At 33.5% G+C, this 18,156-nt stretch overlaps 1 protein-coding gene across 9 annotated transcripts in view; it reads right to left on the minus strand.

The window, feature by feature from the left end:
• The window catches only part of DOCK10 (dedicator of cytokinesis 10), a 173,842-nt gene that overhangs the window by 59,932 nt on the left and 95,754 nt on the right, over nucleotides 1-18,156 (minus strand). For all 9 annotated transcript variants that reach the window (XM_087965035.1, XM_087965038.1, XM_087965039.1 and 6 more), the window contains exons 8-19: nucleotides 17,647-17,830; nucleotides 16,922-17,007; nucleotides 15,441-15,524; nucleotides 15,019-15,174; nucleotides 11,425-11,634; nucleotides 10,312-10,434; nucleotides 9,009-9,091; nucleotides 6,122-6,244; nucleotides 3,400-3,479; nucleotides 2,390-2,577; nucleotides 1,054-1,119; nucleotides 127-219 (exon numbers count right to left, since the gene is read on the minus strand). In XM_087965035.1, coding sequence (XP_087821161.1) covers nucleotides 127-219; nucleotides 1,054-1,119; nucleotides 2,390-2,577; nucleotides 3,400-3,479; nucleotides 6,122-6,244; nucleotides 9,009-9,091; nucleotides 10,312-10,434; nucleotides 11,425-11,634; nucleotides 15,019-15,174; nucleotides 15,441-15,524; nucleotides 16,922-17,007; nucleotides 17,647-17,830 — 1,476 coding nt within the window. The remainder of the gene's footprint in view (nucleotides 1-126; nucleotides 220-1,053; nucleotides 1,120-2,389; nucleotides 2,578-3,399; nucleotides 3,480-6,121; nucleotides 6,245-9,008; nucleotides 9,092-10,311; nucleotides 10,435-11,424; nucleotides 11,635-15,018; nucleotides 15,175-15,440; nucleotides 15,525-16,921; nucleotides 17,008-17,646; nucleotides 17,831-18,156) is intronic.

The following is an 18,156-nucleotide window of genomic DNA, read 5'->3' on the forward strand; positions in this document are numbered from 1 at the left end:
GTGGTCCTCAGTTGCAAACAATTAAAGGCAACACTAATGTCCTTAACAATCTATTTTTTTCAAAAATATCTTTGATATAGTTGTCTATTATAACATCATGTAAAATTATAGATAAAGAAGACTGACCTCATCGCAGAAATCAGGGTTTTGTGAATGATGTAGCACAGCTGTATAAGCTGCTGATGTAAATAATGGTCCACCAGGCTTCCCATAGATACACTGTTTAAAGAGACATTGCTTTAAGTTTTGTGGTCTTTACTAGAAATAACTGATTCTGAAGTCATATCTTAGAAGACTTTTTCAGCCTCATAGCATCGCAGAACCTTTGGGCCAAAAACATATAAAAAAATTAAAAATGTCTGAAATCTAATGAGATTTCATGTGGAGAATGCCAAAAAAAAGATCTGACAAGCAAACTCACAAGATTTTGGAGTATTTTTTTCTAGGCCATTCTACAAGATTACATGATTGTACACAGAGTGTGAAAAAACTGATCTACATGGTATATACCAAGAGGAAAATTGATGACATCAGAAGTCAAAAATGACAAGAATCAAATTAGTAAATATATTAATTTTACTTGTTAAATAACTATTAATAATATTTTTATTTAGTAGTTCTAGCAATAGATTCCATCTACCTACTCCATCAAAAGGAAAAGATAAAAAAATGCTACAAACACAAAAAAACTTTGATGAGCTAATGACAATGATCAGTACATCCATACACGGTATGCAGAATACCTGAATTTGGCACTTCTCCTGCTGATCATTCACCTTCATCAACATGATGTTTACCTCAGTTATGAAAGTACATTGAGATTTATTAAGAATTTTGCATTTCATCATGTTGCATAAAATCTTGTCAGCAGAACTAGCATTTGCCAGAAAAGCCCTGCATTGACTGATGTTATAAATAACTGTTATGGAAATGTTGGAAAATAATAGACTGATGATTTTGTAAAAATTATAGATCACAATCACTTCACCACAGGGTATCCAAAGAAATCTGCTCCACCATATTATGCTGTAGCTGGAATTCATATTGACTCACCTTCACTGGCTTGGCTCCTTCTTCATCTGAGTTTTTAAATTCAATACACACTGTTATATTCCGTGCCTGTAATACAAATGCAAATAAGATCACTAGCTTTCCACTTAAGAGTTCTGTGAAACATGCAGTCTTTTCCAGAACTGTCATAATGCTGCCAGCTGAGAATAAAACCCAGAAGTGAAATAAATTCAGAGTGGAAAAATGGAATATAAAATGGAACTTCTTCATGATACTTCAGTTCAGCTGAATTATTTGAAAAGTAAATATATTAATATGAAAATATACTGAAGACTTTAAGCTTCAAAAATAATTTAAAAGATAGCATGTGCATGTATGCGCATATAAATGTGAATGATTACCAAGAAAAAAAAACAGAAAATAAAAACTGGACAATCTGCTTCTGTTTAATTTTCATGTGGATGGCTTTCAAACAAGTCCCAGGTTTTCAATGAAACCTATTTTGCTGTAAGTATGAATCACTAGTACATATTCCATTACTTTATAGTACCTACTATATTGCCATTCAATTTTAATATTGAAATAGCCACGAAAGGTTAATTTGAGGGAAGCAAAAAGAGAAAAATGTCCATCAGGAATAGTAATTCATATACGAGCAATAAGATCAACCAGGTTGTTTTAATATAAATATGTACACATGACTGAGATTTTAAAAACAATAAGTTTCATGTTTTCAATGTTGGAAAAATCAGCCTTAGGTGATTTAACAGGGTAAGTTGATGGTCTTCAATAGGGAACAATAAACAAATGAATCAGAAAAAGCATTCATTACTTCTGTTGCCTACCTACTGTTTTCTCACTGGGATAACCCATAGGTTAAACCACTCCAGCATTGTACAGGTACTTCTCAACTTATGACCACAATTGGACTAGAAGTTCCATTGCTAATCAATGTGATAGCTATGTAAGTCATGCCTGGCTTGACAATCTTTTCTGACATGGTTGTTAATGAATCACTGCACTTGAGTGAATCTGGCTTAACTCATTGAGTTTGCCTCTTGGAAGCTGTCTGGCAAAGGACACAAATGGCAATTACATGGCCCTGGGACTTTGCAATTATGATAAAATACATGCCGGGTGCCAAGCACTCAAATTTTGATCATGTGATTGGGTTGAAAGTGCATTGGTTGTAAGTGTGAAGACTAGCCATAAGTCCTAGCCCTTTTTTTCAGTGCTATTATAACTTTGAATGGTAATTTTAAAAACAGTTCTAAGTTGGGGACTATCTGTATTCCAAATTGCCTATAGAACTTATGAAGTCAATTTTTAATTAAATATGCTAAAGTTTGCTTGGCTGTTGTACTATTGATTGTCATACCTTGTTGAAGCATTTTTGGTTATCATATTTCAGATGCTTGGGATAGATATACATTTGGTTTTTATATATTTTATAAGCCTGAGAATATTTGGTAGATTCTTGAACAAATTCTTCCACTTCTACGGTTGGTTGATAGTCCTTGACATTTTTGAAGGGCTTGATTGGTATAAAAGATGATGTTACAGAGTCTGTAGAAAGAAAAACAAAAGAAAAACCCATTCACTATTAAAATATTGTATTTTTTTAAAGACTGTAATCTGCCAAGTCTATGAATGCACTGGAGCTTCTATCATTTTCCAGCAATAGTTACTTCATTACTTCAAGCAACAATCAGCCAATATATATATATATTATATATATATATATAAAGAAATTTCTTCTTTTCCCCTGTTGTCACATGTATAATTTCCACATTGTTCCAAATAACCATTGGAGGTGTACCATGATTTTATGAAAGAGGGATTGCCACTGAAATTCATCACTCTCTATTCTGTTTATTATATGTGATCCTCCAGTGGAGGAACCCAATAATATACAATGCTTTAAGCCACAAAGTTTCTATCATGTATATTTATGTGGAATTGAAAGTTGAAATGGAAAAATATTATTAACAGTGGAAATCAAGCTAGTATTTCAGCTTATATTTAAGAAATTTAGAAAAGTATTTTTTAAAATAGTGACCCAGTTCTAGAAATAGATGACAAAATATAAAATATGATCATGAAGAGGGCACATTTTGAATTAGAAAATGTAGTCTTTCTAACCACCTTTCATTAGCAAATCCCATTATATATTTTATGCATAGTACCATGATTTCAACTGCTGCCCTATTAACAAAGTAAAATCTATATGTCTCTTGATCTTCTGCCTAAACTTTGCTCTTGAGCACAGCAACCACAAAAATCAATTTAAAGCACATAAATTATAAAGGAACAATCTTAAAACAAAAATATACACTGTCTTCTTGGACAGTTTATGCATTGTAGACTTTTTATAAAATGAGTTCATACTTGAATGCTCCAAAGGTAGCCAATCAACAGCAATTTCTAAACTTCCAGGGATGATCTGAATTTTATTAATTTTTTCAGTTCTGCAAACATAAAAAGAATAAAGTTTACTTTATTGATATCAAAGTAAAGTGAATGCCATAAGTAATTAAAATATGACAGATTTTAAAAAAATAGTTTATTTATTTTAATATTTCTATTAGCTCAATAGAGTTGCAGAAGTATACAATAGATGAACATACTGTATTCAAACAGCTTAAAAACAAAAAGAGTTATAAAATAAAAATGAAGTAAATTCATGGCAGCAATGGAAAATGTATAAACACATTAAAATGACAGGTTTAAAATTGAGACACTATAAAATTCTGATCTAGGAAACCAAGCAAATGAAATCCATCTCAAAACCTGCTCAGCTGAATCCTTCCTCATGTTCCACAAGGCCTTTACCACCAAGTTCACGGGGAAAAGATCACAAGCTTGATTGTGTGATTCAGAAAGTTTATTATATTTTTACCTCGGTGGCGCAGTGGTTAGAGTGTTGTACTGCAGGCCAGTTCTGCTGACTATTGGCTGTTCAAATCCCACCAAACTCAAGGTTGACTCAGCCTTCCATCCTTCCGAGGTGGATAAAATAAGGACCCATTGTTGGGGGCAATAGGCTGACTCTGTAAAACCGCTTAGAGAGGCTGTAAAGCACTATAAAGCGGCATATAAGTCTAAGTGCTATTGCTATTGCTATTATAATTGTTTATACAAATATAGTAAAAACTGTTATCCTGAAAAATGAAATACAGATAGTCTTCATTTAGTGACCATTCAAAGTTACAATGGCACTGAAAAAAATGTCTATCACCATTCTTCATTGCAGCATCTTCATGGTCATGTGACCAAAATTCAGACACTTGGTAATGGCATATATTTATGACTGTTGCAGTGTCCCAGGTACATGTGATCATCGTTTGAGAACTTCTGACAAACAAAGTCAATAGGGAAGCCAGATTCATTTAACAACTGCATTACCGCAGTGATTCACTTAACAACTATGGTAAGAAAAATTATAAAATGGAGCAAAATTCACTTAGCAACTGTTGATTAGCAATGGAAATTTTGGGCACAATTGTGGTTGTAAGTCAAGGTGTGCCTATATAAATAATTTTTAAAAATACCATCTATTTTACTAAGTGAGAACCGACTGAACTTTTTAGTGAAAATGGTTAGAAGCTCTCTGCTGGGTATATTCACAAAAAGAGTTGGGATTAGATTGGTGCCTTCTAAACAAAAGGTTTATGTACTCATGTTATTGAAAAATGAATGGCTGAAGAGATAAATGGATATTCTGCCTATATCTCAAAACAGTATTGAAAGTCTTTAAGGCAAAATTATGAATAAGACTTGAACAGAGACTTATAAGACAAATAGGTTTTTTCATAGATTCACACATTGTGCCAAAAGTGGAAATGGGATCAATAAATAAAACATGGTTTGTTATTGACTTACAGGCAGTGGTGGGATTCAGCCAGTTCACACCAGTTTGGGAGAAAGTTAACCAGTTATTAACTTTCTGAGCAGTTTGGTGAACTGGTTGTTGGAAGAAATCATTAGAGCAGAGAACTGGTTGTTAAATTATTTGAATCCCACCACTGCTTACAAGCTATAATTGTTGGTTAGTACTCCTCATATCTGATTTATCTCTATGTCTGACCTAAGCCTCTAACCAATTCATAGATATAAAAATAAGACCAATTAAAAAAGGGAAAACATACTAAATGCTGGCCAAATAAGCCATTGTTTATTAATGATTTATACACCAAACAAACAATGAAGGCAAACAACAGTATGCTTGAATTACACTGAATTATCTTTTTTTTGGAGTCAGAGAAATTCTGCTGCACAGTAGTAGTTAGAATTATTCCATGGAACATTTGTCTAGAATTTAAAAAAACAAATTAAGATTTAACAAATCTTGCTTTTTTGAGTTTTTATAAGTCACCAAGCAAGTATACAGAAAGGATATATTGTTCAAGGAGGATGAATCTTAAACAAAACAGATGTTGTATAACAGAATACAGAAGCCGCAGTTAGGATATTTCCACACTGATGCTCTTTTCATTAATCAAACTTATAGACACAATTTAAACATAATCTGTGGTTGTCTTCACTTTTGCCAGCTTGAAATGCTGACAATCAGCTGCAGGTTAGGCAGCAACAAAAATGCCCTCATCCATTTCATAAGAGGAAGAATTATGTGCTGGGAGAAGAGTTTGGGGGCAGTGTTTCCCTTCAATAAAGAAATGGAGCTAAAATATTTAACTTTGCTCTGGTTTCAGCTATCACACAGTTGAGCAAGAAATATAACAGCTCAACTCTCCACAACTTGTTGATGAAGAAGTTCCAAACTGCCTTCAAAGAAGCTCCAAATTCTTTTGTGGAATCACCTTGGTTAATCAAACCTAACAATTTTCCAGTAAATCATTCTGCATTTCTATTGTTCTTTCTTTTCTTTTCCTCAAGCAGCCATTATATTTGTTACTGTATGAAACACTTCTCCAGTTTTCTTGGATAAGTTTTCTGGAAGCTCACTTTGGCAGAAAAGTAACTAATGTGAAATCTGTTCCATTGTAATAAATTATTTTGGCATTGGCACTTTTTGAGCAAACAAAGCTATTGATGAATAGTAGTTAGTACTATGTTGTAGTTTTAGAAACTTAAGCCAAGGACATCTTACCTTCTGTATTCACTTATAAGTTTAATTAAATCATCTGTTGAAATTTTGTTACTTTCTTGTCGGAACAAAGGTGAAAACCGGGAATCTCTGTCAATATTTCCCTGATTATCCTTAAAGACAGGCCTGTCAGGAAAGAAAAACAATACAGAAAATGATAAATTAATCACTTGCTAATTAATTCTTATATAATCATTCTGAAAGCTTTGAAGTATACCAAACTAGTAAAAACTAGCCAAGGGTTTTTACTAATTCCATAGTTTCTTAATTATCCATGTTCCAGAAATCAAATGAGGCAGTAATACCAAATTAAACGTACTAACACTGGTATTAACACCAATATGAAATACCATGAAAATGACATCAAAGTAAGCTTCTACAGACTCATGAACACTATGAATTTTATAGTGATGGTAAAATTGTTTGCACAGTGTTCAACAATTGTCACCTATTAAAACATAACATTATTAAATCAAGAGCCACAGCCTTCATAGATGAGAATAGTGCTAAAGTTACTTGTATGTGTAGTTACCTAGGAACCAGTCTCACTGAATCCAGTGGGATGTAATAAAAAAACAGTGTAGATTAAAAAAATTAGTTTTCATATAAAAATGAATTTTCAGCCCCATTAATTCTTGATTTTGGATTTTATTCTTCATCTTTTATTTTTAAGCTTTTCCTTTTAAAATATAGAGCAAGGTTCTCTATTATTGCAAACCAGGACAATAGCTGAACTGGAGGATACATATCTGCCATAAAGAACACTTTAATTTTGTAAATTGTTAAGATCTTTTGCAGACAGGGTTCTAAATCTTTTTGAATGAGAATAATAGAATGGAAAAGATATGTGGAAAATATTTTGTGGGAAAATCAACTTTCCACGTCCAAATCGTATTTGCAAATTCTGGCAGCTGTGGTAGGAATATGAGAATGGAAGACTGACTTGTCACAGTGTAATGCTAAGGCATGTCGTAATTATTGACTCTCGGCAAAGTACAAATGGCATCTGCCCCAAATTCAGGATACATAAATACGCATTGTAATAATAAAAAAAAGACTTTTAGCTCCAAGTCTGGAAAATCAGGAATCTTGAAAGGATATGTAAATGTGTCCAATTTAGGCTATTTCATTTGGTTTTCTTGTTTAAAAAACATTTAAAACAAGAGCAGTGTTTGATGTCAGAAATTAAATATTGGAAACAAAATTCACAATCCAAGCTTTCTGCTTTTCATCAGTTAGGTCAATTTTTATGCAGTAAGTTGTGTGTGTTTAAGGGAAAAAATGTTTTTGAGATGGCAAGATTTTATAAAGAAAAGCTCAACTTTTATATCTTGGATATAAAAGGATATGTATGTATGTATGCATGTGTATGAATGTACTGTATGCATGTATGTATGTAGTATGTATGTATATATAACATTTTAATTGTTAGCTGCCTAGAGTTGCTTTGCAAAGTGAAATGGGCACCATATAAATTTAATAAACAAACAGGCAAACAATTAAATAAAAATATGAACAAGGTACTAATATTCATTCAGTCCAAAAGGTAGAAGTTATCCTGCTATTTGTCTTCAGGTGCTTCATGGGCACCAGGGGTCGGGAAACATATTGGCTTGTTACAAAAATGCTATTGGATATTAAATACAGTAATTGAACTATTGAAAATAGTATAGGGATGAAAAGCGGCCACCTGCAGGCATGAACCCCTCTAATTTCACCTTGCTCCTCACTTCATGAGTTCAACATTCCTGATCATATGAAATAAAGCCACATAAATATACACAGTTGTAAAATACATTTTTATGTTGTAGATTTCTTTTAGTCCAGACATAGGCCAAAGCAGACACAGAAAGATGGAAGGAAGAGGTAAAAGAAGAATTGTTGCCATTGCTATTACTACCATTGCAATCTCTTTTGATGTTCCTAAGTCAGTGGTCATCTGAACAGCAGAATCATGTGCTGGAAGTTGAACTGAGGTGGCTTCACTTTTGGCCACTTTATTCCTGTTGTCATCATTTTGAGACAAGAGACAAGAAAGAATAGTGGTGCCATATTTGTGCTTTAAAAATCTATACTAGCAGTTGTTGGCAGTAAAGACAGACAGCAGAGCATTCTAATTCTTTGTGCCATCTGAAAAGTTTGCTTTGGAACCAAGACAGCTATAATTTTCACTTCTCTAGTTTGGTAGGAATAGACAACTCAAGTCATGTTCAATAGTGAAGATACATTCAGACCAATAACAAACCTGTTTCCCTAGTGTTTCATAGCAATATTCTATCCAAACAACAAACTGACTTTGCTCAAGTATTGAGCCCAGATAAAGCTGGTTAGTGCTGTCATAGCTGTTATAATTTCTCACAAACTTGCATAATGATGTTGAATGGAGACTCCATAGTGTTAAGTTGCAATGTATGAAAACTATTGTTTTACTGGTATATCAAAATATATCCCTTTCTTGTTGGAGAGAAGCAACCTAGAACTAAGGAGAAATTTCATGACAGTCATAACAATTAATCAGTGGAATGACTAGCCTCCAGAATTGTGGATGCTCCAATACTGCAAGTTTTAAAGAAGAGATTGGACAACCATTTGTCTGAAATGGTATAGGGTTTCCTGAGCAGGGAATTGGACTAGAAGACCTTCAAGGCCCTTCCAACTCTATTATTCTTTATAATATATACTTTATACCAAAAACATAGAATGAAATAAAATATGATTTCCCTTAGTGAATAGCAAATACTGGAAACCTTTTAATTTTTCTGTTAGAAACTATATCAATTCACATATATGAAAACAGGGCATATTGTGCCTTGCATGAACCAATGCATTTTATAATTTCTAACCAGGTGCAAGATTGCTAAGACTTGATAGACATTTAGTAATTACATACCGTACAGACCAAGCAAAGGGCATCCGATATTTTCCCAACTTGTTGCAAAATTGTTTGTTGGATTTTAATACTTTCAGGGCCCACTAGATAAAATCGAAGAAAATGTTAAAGAAGGGTCACTTCAAACTCCATTCAGAATAATTTAACTTTAGACTATTGATGACATTTTGATGATGAAGTACTATAGTATCATCATTGGAAAGGTTCTTCTAGGCCACCTAGCCACTTAAAATGATGCAGAAAAACCAGAACTAGAGCAGCACAACAGGTTGCCAGATAATTTCAGCCTGATAACACTTCCTAAGAATTATCACTGAGAAATTTTTGAACAACAATAGACATATTTCATGATGAACATGGATGTCTCACATATACTAGTTTTTTTCAAGTTTTAGAAAAAATCTTTTATTTTAATGAACACAATGCTCAGTGCTTAAATTGCTGAGATAAAAGCGGAAGTAGTACATATACAACAAATGTTAAAGATTAGGAAGAAAATTTAAAATATAAAATGATGTAACATAAGCAAAGGAAAAAAATAATAGGTTGCTTAAATCCCAATTAGCTGTCATTTGTACAATACAGTTGTACATATATACTTGGTATAGCATTGAAAAGGACATAATATTCCTGAAGATACCCACTGATGGAGAATCCAGCTAAACTCCCAGGGAATTGATTCTATTATTTTGACTTCATTAAGAGGTTTTGCTTATTCATAGAAAAAGGGATATATTTCTAATCTCAAATATTGTAGCTGAATAGTTAAAATCTCCTAGCTATCATACTTCTTCTATCTGCAGATCAGACATTTACCTGTAACAGTACGTGGGAATGGTCTTGGGAGACTGAGCCAGAGGCTGTCCCTAGGGTGTGGTCAGATAAGAGACAGCATAGTCTGCAGCTGAACAGTAGGCAGGGCAAAAGGCTCAGAAAAGATCTCCCCTAATGTATGTGCAAAGGAAATGGGGGAGAATTGTACTTTCACTTTTGCAAGATTCTGTTAAATTAGCCTTACAATAAAGTAGAATTAGTTCATCTGGTCATGTTCCATGTCTGGTCTACCTGGTAAGGCTGATATTAGTGCAACATACATTACTTATTTTTGGAAGCACTTAAGTTGATTATTGTTAAAAATTGACTCTTTCATAGAGAATAAGAAGAAGCACAAACAGATTGCATAAACAAACAATGCTTCCTGCTCCTATAGATTGCCAATGCTGTCTCCAAAGATGGCTTCTCTTGTCAATAGTTAATTTCACCCTTAGGATTTGAAAGCCATTTATGTTCCCGATTACATTACCTTGTTAGAGTCTGGGTTTCTTATATAAGGTTCTGCACTGGTAGCTATATTTCCCATGAGGACCTTTTCAATTTTTGCCACCAAAACAATTTCAGAATGGGGGTTACTAATGGAGAAAATTCCCTGAGGGTAGAAAAAAAATCAGTAAGTAGCAATCTAGATACAACAAACAAGATATTTTACTTAAAGAATTATTCTGTAACATAAAAATGTCATCAACTCTAATTTCCATTAATCGCCAAACTTCTACCTTTTTCTGACAAAATATCCAAATCCTTCTAGAGTAATTTTCTTCTACTGATGGGTAAATTTCCAACTCCTTCTAGAGTAATTTGGTTCCACTGATGTGTAATGGAGATTTTATTCTATTTTTAGAAGCATGGCATAAAAGGGAGTTATGGAGGTTATGAGGAGCCAATGGTAGGTTTCAAAATGTGTTACTGCCTATAAGCATCCTGAAAGAGTTTTGGTAAGCAACAAGGATTTTGTCAATCATTCAGTCGACTGGATATATTTTATTAAGAAGTTGACAATATTAAGGAGTTTGAAACCTGTGGCTGAACGATGCATAGGGCATTTGCTGATGGTATAGAAATCTTTAATGTCGTTCTTCATGAAGCAGCAAATTTCTTTACTCTGACAAGTTTTACATAAGCAGCAAGAATGAGATGATGGATTATTATAAACTAAGAGCCAATAAGAGGCCTACTTGAAACATCTGATGACAAATATAACCTTTCTAACCACCTTAATTGCAGACTATGGAAAGTTTTTATTCTTATTACAGATAACGATAATTTCATATTTTGCCCCATTTCTTTATTTGGAAATGTTGAGCTTGTGTGGGGATATACAACATTAAGAAAATTTGGAAAAAAATTGTTTTCCAATGTGATGTTCTTTAGGATTATTATCATTCCATGTAGGAATGGTGGGATTTACAGTTCAAAAATAATCAGATTTTACTCATGGAAGGGAAGAGTGCTTGTAACTACCCATCTACTGCTTTGTAATCATTCAAACCCAAATAAACATGACATACAGTTTTCTTTACTGATAACTTTCAACTGATGTTCACAAAGCAGATGCCTATGAACAAAGCAGTTTTGTAACCTGTTTGGGATGCTTCAGCCACTCTTCTGGGAATCCTTTAACCTGAGGTTCTTCATCTTTGTTGCCAGTTGTTTCAACAGTTCCATTTTCTGATGAGGATGATATCATATGTCTAACAATAATAGGATTCAGGTCTACATGGAAATCAGCAGAGAGCTTTCGGTTGTCCCTTAAGTCAAAAAGAGCCACACTCACAAAAAAGGGCTCAATCTGAAAACAAAAATATTTATTTATTTAGCCAGCCATCTCACAAATATGATTCTAATAATGGCTAATAATTTATTAAAATCACAAATCTAATAAGATAACAACATTAAATAACATATATAAAAAGTAATAAAAAATAAAATAAAAACTGAAATATATCTCAAATATGTCTACTGAGTTTAATATATTTCTAAGCTGTGAATTCAAGAGGTTTTTCAATAAATAATTGGAGTATTGTGTATAATTGTATGCTACTTTAAAATGCTAAACATTCAGATAGCATATAGCCTCTTTATTCCTACATAAACAAAGAAGGTTCAAATTGTGAAATTATGGTTATCAACCTAAGAACATGTTACTTTGTTCAAACTATGGAAACAGATATGAACTTTGAAGAAAACTACAAATTAGCCACAATTTTGAATTCATTTAATTTACTGGCTTGCTATTAAGATAGTAGGTCATGTTCCTAATTTGGAAACTGAGATTTAAATAATTTTCCTTATTTAATTCATATAAATAGGGGACTAAATACATGAGAAAATACTTGTTCATATCTTAACTTACTAAACTGAATCATGATCATACAAGCCAGTACTACTGATATATTTATCTTCTTTTACATACATTAATATTGCCTGTTTCATCATATGCTTTGCAGTTAAGAAAAAGCTATTATCTTGGGACTTCTGGTTTGAAGGGCTTCGGCGACAGACATAAATCCACGATTGTGCGTGGTTTCTGTCTGGGCTCACCGCTGGAGCGCCCCGAGCTGGCTGGTTTCGGGGCTAAGCCACCCCGTAGAGGTGGTGAAGAGGGGGAAGACCACCAGCAGGGTTGAGGAGACCTGCATCTCTCCTCCTCAGCTGGCCATTACTCCCTTTCCCGAAGGCGGTTGCAGCGGTGGTCAGAAATGGCCACCACAAAGGAGAACTCGACCGGAAAAGAATGTGCAGGAAGAAGATAAGAAGTGAAAGTTTTGGCTGACTGGGTTAAATTGTAAAAGCAACAACTAAGGTACCCTGGAATTTAAACTTACAGAAAATAACATCGCTCCCAAAGAAGAGTCGGAAGAAGCGAAGGAAAGTGAAAAGGGAAAGGTTTGGCTTTTTTTTCTTCTCTCTCCTTCCCTATACTGACAACTAAGAGACTTAAATAAGAAATCAGAAAAATCCGCTTTGACATCAATAGGGAATTAAGCTGAAAATAAAACAAAATGCCAAAGGGATAATAAAGATTTCTGGACATTAAAAATTTTCTTTTTCATAAGCAGGAAGGGAGAGAAAAAGAATAACCTTGTAACCTCCTTCTTTCTCTCTTCCCCCTTTCTTTTTCTTTCCTCTCCTTAATTCTTTCCCTCTCTTCCTTTCCTCTTTTCCTTCTTTTCCTTTCTTTTGCTTATTTGTGTATGTATTGTGACTGGTTTTAATTGTAAAAATTAATAAACTATATTTTTTTTTAAAAAAGAATCTACAGTAAAACTTCAACAAGACTTCTAAAAGATACATTTTAACTGAAACTTTGCAACTAAATAGTAACCCCACGAAGAGAAAGTGAAAAAAAAGAGCAAAAAAGAAACAGCTTGCGTGTATTTGGATTATTTGGTGATCTTTGGATTCTTGGTTATTATATTTGAATGACTAAAATCAATCAGGTGGTTGTTTAAAAATTTATACAATGGCACCACTTCTGGATGAATTGTAAATGGAACTTAAAAAGTACAAAGAAGATGCACAAGAAGGGAAGGGTTCTTTTGGCTTCGTTTTTCAATTCTTAGAAATGGAGATTTGGAACTATGAAAAACAACAAGAAACGACTGCAAAACAAGAAGACTGGGACAAAGAAGAAGCCATCTTTAATGAACAAGCAATTTTATGTGGGGAAGAAAGAAAGGGGGGAAAGAGAATGGAGAATTTAAGACTTAAAAAAACAACCAAAGAAAAGAAAAATAATTCGAAAAATAAGTATAATACTGGAAAGCAACAGAAGGGGGGAATACAGAAGAGAGAAATAGAGGTAGAGAGACAAGGGGGAAAAAGGGGAGAGAGAAGAAGAGAGGGAAGAAGGAAAGGAAAAGAAGTTACAAAGGACTGGAGCAAGATATAGAGAAACAGGACCTATTTAGAGATAATGGGTGAAAATCTAACTGAAAAAGGGATTCTGTAAAGGTACATAAGATTGTATTGTTATATTAGTAATAGAAATAACTTTAGAAAATTGGAAACAACGTATGATTAAAATGAGGGATAAAATAGTTAGTGTAATTTAGTGTAAGTTAGTGTAATTTGCTCAAACAGCCATAAGATGGAGCCAGAAACACGGGTTGTTAGTCTTAGTCAGTCTCAGAAGAGTTTGAGTCTCTGTTTTCCTGCTGTTGGAGAGTATTGCCGTTCTTCCTAATTGACTGTTATTCATGGATTTAATGTAAGTCTGTTACTGAAGTGTTTTTTGACACTGGACTTTGTTATTGGATTATCCTTTGACTGAAAACTGACTGATTTAACCAGACTTTGGACTGCCTATTTTGAATTTTGCTTATACGTTTCTGGAAGTAAAAACCTACATTTACTTTACAGTGTATCTGTGTGCTGTGTGTGTATTATTCAAACACTACTCTCAATATGTCTCCCTGTATGCGCTCCTTCTCCTAATGGGGAATTACCTCAACACCACTCATTTATGTACTTTTCCCACTTTCATTCTGGAATTATTTTCTGCCTTTATTTATTTATTTCCTAGCAAAACTAGGCTTTAAAACATATCTGCTGCTATCTTCCAATGAATGAAATCAATACATTGGCCAAAAGCAATGTAAGATAAATTGTTCATAATTTAATCAGTTCCATCCATTACATTTTCTTTTATATATATTGACAAGTGATATATTTAGAAGTACTCAGATTTTCCCCATTTTTTATTTACATTGTTTACAACAAACAACCCATTTGTCCAACAGATGTCAGGGTTTTTGTCATTTTAGTATAAAATCCAGAAATTATTCTGTGGAAAAACTATATCAACTATGATGAATGTTATTAGATATTAGATTATATATTCGAATAATTTGATCTTTTGTTGCTCATGCCAAGGTCCCTTAGCAGAAAGAAGCTGAAGAAGCTTCTTTGATGAGAAGCCAAACATCACTGATGAAAAACCAGAAAGTCCAGTTGCCTCTTGATAAAGCACCTTTGGGAAATCTGTTTACCAGAAAAAAACATAGGGACATAAAATCCCTGCTAGATCAGACAAAATGACCACTGTTCTTGCCAGAGTGCTTCTGGAAAGTTCACATAGAGAAGTTTCCCTATTCCACCCAGTAACTGATATTTAAAGCATGCTGAGTCTCACTGGAGAAGCATAGATTTCTGCAACCTGCTTCAGACTTACGTTGGTAACTGGATCATTTTCATTATCAGAAACACAAGCTTGAAGATTGAGACTAAGGGATTTGCACGTTATCATGATTTGCTTTGTCTCTTTTTCTTCAAAAGGTTTGAGCAATCGATCCATCTCTGTGAACTCCTTTCTTTGAATGTTCAAGCTCTAGAATTGGACATTGAGATAATTAGCTCTTTGAAATCAATATACAAAGCATCTTACAAATGTAGAAGAAAATAGGCTGTTTTGGGATACAGATGTATGATCAGTCAAGAGTAAATATCTAGCCTTGGAAGCTAGCCATACAGAATGACTTAAAGTAGAAATATATGCAATAAAAGCATTTAAAATTACATGGCTAGTAATTAATGCACTATGCTACTTGCTTTTATTCAATCTTTCTTGGCAATTAAAAGGAACACTTTACTTACAGCAATGTCAGGGTCTAAAGAAAAAAGGTTTAGCCGATCTACATTCCGACATTCTTGAACACTTTTTTCTGTTTCTGTGAGGTACTGCAAAGATAAGAATTTTCTGATATACAATCACTGTGATAGGTAAATGGATAAGAGGTCGATAAATGATAGATAATATAGATAAGTTAGATTATATAAATAGATAAATAATTATATATATACATATATACATACACACACACACACACACACACACACACACACACACACACACACACACACACACACACACACACATATATATATATATATATATATATATATATATATATATATATATATATATACATATATACATATACATATACATATACATATACATATACATATACATATACATACACATATACATATACATATACATATACATATACATACACATATACACATACATACACATATATATATATATATATATATATATATATATATATATATATATATATATATATATATATATATTTGTTTTCTGAGGTTCTCATGGTATTTGTATGTGGATCTTTGGTTATTCGGGTTTCTCCCGCGTAAGATTCAAAGTATCTAGCAACGTTTGGCGAGGTCCCACTCGCCATCTTCAGGCTGGTGCTTTCGGCTTAGTGCCAGTGCAAGTAGTGTGTGACCGGAGCTGCCATCTCTCTATATATACAAGTGGTGGGGATGGTGTGCTGGGCTGGTTGGCTGTGCTGCAGCCTCTTGATTGGTTGATGGAGTTGATGTTGGCCATTACACAGCCCATTATACCAACATCAACTCCATCAACCAATCAAGAGGCTGCAGCACAGCCAACCAGCCCAGCACACCATCCCCCACCACTTGTATATATAGAGAGATGGCAGCTCCGGTCACACACTACTTGCACTGGCACTAAGCCAAAGCACAGCCTGAATGGCAGTGGACCCGCCTGCTAATAAGAATCTTACGAGACCGAAAAGATCCACATATATATATATATATATATACTGTATCCCGTACATCCTTTTGAATGAGTGCTGATTCTTGAAACTGCCTAAGAAATTCTTTAGTTTTCTTGGCAAACTTTTCAGAAGTGGTTTGCCATAGCTTGCTCTCTAGGGCTGAGAGAAAGTGATTGACCCAATATCACCCAACCAATTTTGTGTCTCAGAACTCAACATATCCTGGTTTCCTGTCTGAAATCTTAACTACTATACCAAACTGGCTTTGTAATAATTCTTAGTTCAAATGATCTGATGGTTTTTTTAATTCTAATATTTTCACCCTAAAATGTGATGCCTTGAAAAAGTAAAGCACCATGATATATCATCACAATAAAGAGACAGCTGTTTTTTTGTGTGTGACATACAGTAGTATGCTTTTAAATGCTAGTAACTTAAAATGTATTTTCAAGTGTTCATGTGGCATAATAATATTTATTATATACAAAGCTTTTTCATGCTGTAACAACAATAATCTCTTACTTTAGCAATATCTGGATGCAAATTATTCTCCGAAGAACCATTTTCCTCTTCAGGGCAGTCATAATTCATGAAAATGTCTTCAGAATCTTAAATACATACACACATTCAAAAGAGGAAAGATTATTTGCTTCCAAATGTTTTAGTGATGAACTGAAGTACATGCTTAGCTAAATCATGCATTTTCTGTTCTGCAATTATAGCATGACTTTGCAGAAAAAAGGACAATTCTCAAGCAGATAGAGATGTACATTAAAAGCTCCCAATCATAATACAAACCATTTTAATAAACTTATTTTATAAAAATCAATGAACATAGGACTGTAATATAATCCTTTTGAGAAATAAATTTCTTTGTGGCAGTCAAAGGATCGAGCAAGAGAAGAGAACTTTTTGTAAAGTATGGCTCATATGAAAGCATCAATTTCTTCCATTGTGTCCTACAGATACATTTTGAATCACAGTAAAAGCTTATTGCATATAGTATTTTAAACCTTTAGAGTATGAATGCTGTATGATTTCCTGACATAATATGTGTTATAAAAGAAGGCTAAAATAAAATGCATAAAATGCACCATGAGCATCTTTGCAGCTTAAACACAAAAATATTTAACACTATGCATTGATCTGCAATGGGATTCAAAATGCCTGGGGATTTAAATATATAATGCTTCATGAAGTTTAAATGTTTAATTCTGTATCCTGAATGATAAAAAAAATCTACTAACCAAACCTAATATCACTGATGTCAGCACTTTTCCTCTCTTGAATGGACCCTTCTGGATTTATCTGAAGGATTTTGTTGAGAGTAAAAATCCATTCATCCATATCTTGCTCATTTTCAGCTGCCAGCACAAAGTATGTCAAGTCATTCATTTTCAGCTCAAAGGCATGTTTCCGAAGCCTATTATTCTAGGGAGAAAAAAAAAGGAAGGAAGGAAGGAAGGAAGGAGGGAAAGAAAGAAAGAAAGAAAGAAAGAAAGAAAGAAAGAAAGAAAGAAAGAAAGAAAGAAAGAAAGAAAGAAAGAAAGAAAGAAAGAAAGAAAGAAAGAATTGTTACAGCAATGAAATATGGCAAATTCCATATTAAATGATTAAATACTTCCATAACTTGTTGTTTGGAAAATGTTAATATGTTATTTTGGATAATCCTCACTGAAATAAAGAGTGAATATTTTCTTTAACTGTTATGCATTTTATGAATAGGAAGACTTCTGATGAAAAAAAAAGACCCTTTA

Source organism: Notechis scutatus, chromosome 4 (assembly GCF_049901735.1).
Source record: "Notechis scutatus isolate UNSWTSFEM ecotype Mainland chromosome 4, rNotScu1.2, whole genome shotgun sequence".
Taxonomy (NCBI): Eukaryota; Metazoa; Chordata; class Lepidosauria; order Squamata; family Elapidae; genus Notechis; species Notechis scutatus.